Raw genomic sequence first — 6,628 nt, 5'->3', positions numbered from 1 at the left:
GCAGCTCCCAGCTCGGAGGGATGGGGCTGAGCCCCCCGCGCTGCCCCGCGGCTGCCGCGCTGATGCTTGTTCCTCTGATCTCAACCACCCCCAGCCACACGTCGTGTGCTCTCTCCACTGTTGAGCAGAGTTAGAGCAGGGCTGTGTCTGGTCCTTGCTGGGGTGTAGCTGACAGCTGAAGTTCAAACTGAAAGTGAGGAGCAGGCGCCCCTCGGCAGCTCCTGTGTCTATTGTTCTGCCAGCTGGCAAAGCCGTGCTGGATCACTGAAAACAACCCTTTGCATGAGGCACTTGTGTGGGAATGGCCAATGGCAAGCCTGAGCGAGGTTAAAAACATGTGAACTTGTTTCAACACAACTCCCTTTGTCCTCTCTCTAGTGGGCTTGCTGAACATTGCTCTCCTTCAGTGGTGGGTGCCTCCTCCTGCCTCAGCTTCTGCGCTGCCTGGTTGTGCGAGTGCTTTGGAGGGTGGACAAACAGTGTCTGTCTCTCGGCTACAGCAGTGAAGTCCCAAAGGCATGATGCAAGTCTTGAGTGCTGGATCTAGAGTGGGGTGCTGCTGCTTTTCAGTTGGCCTCATAGTTCTTGTGTGTTAAACAGTCCAGGGAGGGAAGCGAGTGAACTAAACCACTGAATTCAGTTCAGTGAAGCTGAGTTCAACTACGACACCGTGGTACAAGTTCCCTCTCAAACTGCTTCTCTCAAGGTAGATGAGAGAGGAAAAAAGAAGGGTTTAATTTCCTTCAGGAGAAACTTTGCTTTCAGGAGTTTAAGGGATGCTGCTTTAAACCATATGTTGTGTGTTTTTAAATGTCCTAAACTGTCTCTGCAAATGCTTGCTCTTGAGCGCGAGGACTATTTCTGGACCTGTTGCCAAGGCAGTGCCAAGCTTCTGCCTGAGGCTGCACCCTTATTTCTCTTTGATTTAGCTGTCTTTTGAATGTAGAAATTGTTCTTGGCCCTGTTTCTTAAGTATGTGGGACTACTGAAAGATAAATAGCACTTTGTTCCTTGACTTCAGTGAGTGCTGAGGTTGCGCAGCACCTGACAGGAGCGGGCTGCTTTGATTAACCATGTACAGGGGAGTTTTGCTGGGCTCTTGGAAGCCAGTGCCCCCGTAATGTTGGCCTGGGTAACCCCCCTGAGTATCCCTACTCATGGCCCTGGTAAAGTGATGAAGAATCAGAGCCAGCAGGATGGGAGGTGTGTGGTTTCTCATGCACAGTGTTCACAGAGGAAACCTCGCAGCAACCAGCTATACAAGCGTTTTGGAGCAAGGTTGCTTGGGGATCAAATGCTCAGCCATGGTCAGAATCTGTCCTGGTGCTCATTTCCTCCCAAAACGTGGTGTTTTGCTTCCTTTCAGAGAAGCAGAGTCTTTCAAGGAACAAGGAAACGCGTACTACGCCAAGAAGGATTACAACGAAGCGTACAACTATTACACGAAAGCCATAGGTGAGAACAGTTGAGGATGTAAGTCTTTGCTGAATGCCACGTCTAAAACTCAAAGCTGGTTATTGATTTCAAACGTACCAGCAGGGTTTCTCACAGCACAGGCTGGATGCAAGCTCTTTGCCTGTGCAGTTGCACCAGATTGGGAGTGCAGGTCGGTGCCAGCGTGGGTGACTGCAGCAGTTCTTTGTTTCTCCTCCAGCCAAGCTATTCTTAACATGAAACCAGTCCAGCTTTCCCTCTAACTCGGGGTCAGCAGTGCTGCCAGGCTGAACAGCACACAGGGTAGGAGTTAACTCCTGTGTGTAGTGTGGGGAGCAATAGTTTTATGAGGTGCTATTTAAAACAGCTGCTGGTCGATCATATGTCATCTTAAGCCACTCTGATGTTACGCACTGGGAGGGTTGGGTGAGTTTTCAATCCAAGCAGGGCATTTTAAGATGTACTACAAGTTGTATAGCTGTTTGCATGACACTAACAGCGGGTGCTCTTACACCTCCTCCAGATACCTGTCCTAACAATGCCAGTTATTATGGTAACAGAGCTGCCACACTCATGATGTTGGGGCGATTCCGAGAAGCACTGGGAGACGCTCAGCAGTCTGTCAGACTGGATGATAGCTTTGTAAGGGTATGTGGAGAACTTCAGACTTCTTCCTCATGCCTCAATACCCTTGTCTCCACCTACTGCAACTGCCTTTTAACTCTTCTCAGGGCCATCTACGGAAAGGGAAGTGCCATTTTTCCCTAGGGAAGGCCATGGCTGCCAGCCGCTGCTTTCAACGAGTTTTAGAACTGGATCATAAGAATACCCAGGCACAGCAGGAGGTGAGAGGTTCTTAACATGTAAATATTCCCAGTAGATGGGGTTGTTGGAGGGAATGGATTGAACTGGTCAGCCTTTTACTTCCAGTTTGCAAGGTGGAATCACAGCACTGGAGCTGCTCTAAGGTCTCCCCTTCAGGAGCCTTCTCTTCTCCAGCTGCCCCAGCCCAGCTCTCTCAGCCTGGCTCCAGAGCAAAGCTGCTCCAGCCCTCGCAGCAGCTCTGTGGCTTCCTCTGGCCTCACTCCAGCAGTTCCACATCCTTCTTGTGCTGGGGGCTTATGTTTGAAGGCTGCTGCCTCTTCTGTATCTCATTCACAGGGGTACATTTTCCTGGGCTGCCAGTTAGGTCACTTGATTTCAAGTTGATTTTAATGTTGGCAGAAGTATTCTCATAAATCTACATTATTGTTCCATGGTCTGCAGTACTTTCTGCTCTGATACTTCAGGGACTGGCTGCTAAATGCTGCTCGATGGTGTTTCAGAGCAGTGACTGTCCTGCAGCACTTGCTGTGTTCTCCTGTCTTTCAGCTGAAGAATGCCACTACTGTGCTGGAGTATGAGAAAATAGCTGAGGTGGATTTTGAGAAACGGGATTTCAGGAAGGTGAGGTTGGCTCTGCTGTTTCTGTGTCTCATCTGTCGAGTTCAGGCAGGTGCATGTCTGATTTCCCTGCCTAGCATTAGCTGGGCCCTCCTGGGAGGTGCTGTTCCACATCTGCTGTTGAGGCAGGGCTGTTTTGTGAACTGTGCCTTAGCTGTGAAAATGGCTCTGTTTGCTTTGCAGGGTGAGTGGAGCCATGAATGAGCTGTTCATAGAATCATAGAATCCCAGGCTGGTTTGGGCTGGAAAGGACCTTAAGACCATCCAGTTCCAACCCCTGCCATGGGCAGGGATGCCTCACACTAGACCATGTCACCCAAGGCTCTGTCCAACCTGGCCTTGAACACTGCCAGCGATGGGGCAGCCACAGCTTCTCTGGGCACCCTGTGCCAGCGCCTCAGCACCCTCACAGGGAAGAACTTCTTGTATCTAACCTGAACTTCCCCTGTTTCAGTTTGAACCCACCACCCCCCGTCCTATCGCTCCAGACCCTGCTGAAGAGTCCCTCTGCAGCATCCTCATAGGCCTCCTACAGGGGCTCCTGATACAGATTTGATCGTGCTTTGCTCCTAAAGTGCATGTCCAGGATCCTTCTTTCTCAAGTCTTTAATTGAAACACAAACCCAAGGCAGCTGTGTGGCAGTGTTCTAGGGGGGTCACTGAGGAGGAATGCAGATCTGCCTGGGGCATTCTCATTGCTGCTTCCAGATCTTTCTTCCCAAAGGCATGAACTCTGAAAGGCACCAAACACTTCTCATGCAACTGTTTCTGTTCAGTGGATGATGTAAGGCCCAAGTCTGGCCCGGAAAGGAGATTGTCCAGCACATTAAGCTCATTGTTCAGGTCACTGACTCTTGGGCTAAGCTCTCAAGATTGTGGTCAATCCCCCCTTTGTATCACCTGGTTGTGAGGTGCGAATGGGATGTATGGTCAGCCTGAACTCGATGTGAAGGAGTTGCCCTGCCTGGATTGCATATTCTGGGCTTTTGCATCTGTCCCTTCACCTCTCCTCTCACTTCGCTGGGGAGGCTTGCACGAAATGTCATCTTTGTTTCTGGAGAGCTGCTTCTGCTCCTTCCTCGCCCAGAAGCCTCAGTCTGGAGCACAGTGCTCCCCAGAGCCAGCGCTCGTGATGTCACGGGCCGGGCAAGCAGATGAACCTTGGTGGAACAATGCCCCTCTTCTCGTGCAGATGTCCCCACCAGGGAGGCAGAGAAGGAAAAGACCTCTTAGATCACCCTGCCCGTTGCAGGCAGAGCAGTGGAAGACCAGGCCCTGCACTGTACTTTTTTGTGTTTTGTCCAGTCCAAAGTCTCTCAATCTATTGGATTTCTGTCCTTCCCGCGGGTCTTTATGAGGCAGGAAACAGGGGCAGACTTGTCTGCCTTGGCTTCTGTAGGGCCTGCAGTTCCAGAAGAGTTAAAGGGATGAGCCTTCTACAGGTGTCCCTTGAATCTTCTGTGTGACAGTACCTTAGCAGCTGCCCCAGACCTTTGTACCCAAAGCCCTTTAAAAGACAGAACACCTTGCACACGAGGAGTGTTTCCTAATGAAACACGTGTCTCCAGCAGCAGCAGAAGGGGGTGTCTGCAACGCTTCCCTGCACGAAAACATGAAATCTCAACTGTGCTGATGGTGCAGCCTTTCCAGCTGGGCTTTGGGCTGTTTGCTTTGCTCACATCTGCGTGGTTTTTTTCCTCACACCAGGTTGTGTTCTGCATGGATCGTGCTTTGGAGTTTGCTCCTGCTTGTCACCGGTTCAAAATCCTCAAGGCTGAGTGTTTAGCGTTACTGGGTCGCTACCCAGAGGCACAGTCTGTAGCAAGGTGAGTGTCCCACGGCCTGGAGTTGGAGTTACGGCTGGTGCTGAGTCCTGGCTGCAGCCTGAAATGAGTGAGGGTATGTGGAAAAATAGTCCTTAATGCACATTGTGATGAGGAAGAAGACAGCCTGGATTTATCCTCGTTAAAGCTCATCTTACCCGGAAACTGCATTTAGACTCTTAGTAAGCAGCAGTGCTTGAGCCAGGTTCCCAGACTCGCTGCACGTCTGTACCACTGGCTTGGTAAAATAACCAAGTATCTCAGTGGAAGAAGAGTGCTTTTGGAGGGCAGAAGGAAGCCGGAATAGGGAAACATTTCACTTTCTGATGTGTCTCTTGCAGTGACATCTTACGGATGGACTCGACGAACGCGGACGCTCTCTATGTGCGGGGCCTGTGCCTCTATTATGAGGACTGTATTGAGAAGGCAGTGCAGTTCTTTGTCCAGGCCCTCCGAATGGCTCCTGACCACGAGAAAGCGTGTCTCGCCTGCCGTGTGAGTCCTGGACACTGGGGATGGGGCTGCAGAAGTACCAGGGTTCTGCTGCATCAACCCCTTCTCCCTCCCTCAACGTTCTCATTCCCCAGAGCTGCAGTAGCAAGTAGTGTGTCTTTCCCAAAGCCAAGCAGCTTTAGGTAAAACCAAGTTGCCAGAAGCTCTTTCTCCAAAGGCTCTGGCACTTTGGAGACTGCCTCCCTTTCACTCTTTGTTCCTCGATCAGATAGAGCAGCAGTAAAACTCGCTCTGTCTACTCCTGAAGAACTTAGTGCCTACAGGTCGACTTGTGTTTAAACGCTGTTCCTTTCATGTTGCTCCTTCTCTGTTGTAGGTCTTTGACCAACTTGTTAAATGTGAGGTCCCTCCCATTCTGTCTGTCTTTTTTCTAACCCATAAATTTACTTCACTGTCACATTCTCATCTTGAAAAAGGGTGTGTTTCCTTTCAGAATGCCAAAGCACTTAAAGCGAAGAAAGAAGATGGGAATAAAGCATTCAAAGATGGAAACTACAAATTAGCATATGAACTGTACACAGAGGCACTAGGAATAGATCCCAATAATATAAAAACAAATGCCAAACTGTACTGCAACCGGGGCACGGTTAATTCCAAGGTAAGAAGTGGTCACTGAGCACGTTTCTCATCGTGTTCCTCACCATGGGGTGTATAAGTTGCAGAGCAGTTCTTGTGGGAAGCCTGGGCTTCTCTGGCTGCTGGGCAGCGGGATCTTTCTGGTGCTGTAGGCAGTGGTTCAGGTTTTTGTGCTTGCACAATGATTGGGTCTGTTCCAAACAGCCAACGGAGTCAACTCCCAAAGAAACAAAACTCAAATACTTGGGATGCACAGAGTGGGAGGGAGAGAAGGAACATAGTTTAGCCTTATCTGAATCAGCAGAAAGGATCCTCAGTTATTTCCTCCCCAGTAATGAGGAGATATCTCTTTTTTTTCTTCTCATAGATAATCTGCCTTTGGTTGGGTTTTGATCTAAAACAATGTGACCTCGTTTAAAAACCCTGGACACTTTTTTCCCAGGTTTGCTGTTGCATTTTAGTTCTGCATTATCCAGAGAAACAGTCAAGGCACGTGGTAGTGCAGTTTCCACCCTGCATTTTCCCAGGCATGTTTCTTCCTCAGCTAGCTCTTGTGTCGATGCCTGCTCTACCAGGGGGGCTTTTCAACAGCCCAGCTTGGTCAGGAGACAGAGGCTGATCTCCAGACCTGGGGAATGGGATGAGCTGGAGGCAAAAGCTCCTTTGCGTGGCTGTGGCTGAAAGCAAACCATGCTTTAACAAAACATCCTTGAAATATTTGGAAGTTTGTTTTCCCTGGCTGGAAATTAGTTTGGACACAGAATTAGTTGGTTTTGGATCATTCTCAGGAAGAGCCTTGTTTCCAAATGCTTTCTTAGAAAAGCACCATCATTTCACCA

General features: G+C 49.7%; 1 protein-coding gene across 1 annotated transcript in view; it reads left to right on the top strand.

The window, feature by feature from the left end:
- The first annotated feature begins 1,370 nt into the window (after positions 1-1,370).
- Positions 1,371-6,628, top strand: part of DNAJC7 (DnaJ (Hsp40) homolog, subfamily C, member 7) — an 8,695-nt gene continuing 3,437 nt past the window's right edge. The window contains exons 1-7 of the mRNA XM_010022429.1: positions 1,371-1,455; positions 1,958-2,082; positions 2,166-2,279; positions 2,806-2,880; positions 4,585-4,703; positions 5,042-5,195; positions 5,647-5,811. Of these exons, the coding sequence (XP_010020731.1) occupies positions 2,008-2,082; positions 2,166-2,279; positions 2,806-2,880; positions 4,585-4,703; positions 5,042-5,195; positions 5,647-5,811 (702 nt within the window). The 5' untranslated portion in view covers positions 1,371-1,455; positions 1,958-2,007. The remainder of the gene's footprint in view (positions 1,456-1,957; positions 2,083-2,165; positions 2,280-2,805; positions 2,881-4,584; positions 4,704-5,041; positions 5,196-5,646; positions 5,812-6,628) is intronic.

This window comes from Nestor notabilis, unplaced genomic scaffold, assembly GCF_000696875.1.
Source record: "Nestor notabilis isolate BGI_N333 unplaced genomic scaffold, ASM69687v1 scaffold24069, whole genome shotgun sequence".
Taxonomy (NCBI): Eukaryota; Metazoa; Chordata; class Aves; order Psittaciformes; family Psittacidae; genus Nestor; species Nestor notabilis.
This window is presented reverse-complemented; position numbering and strand designations above follow the sequence as displayed.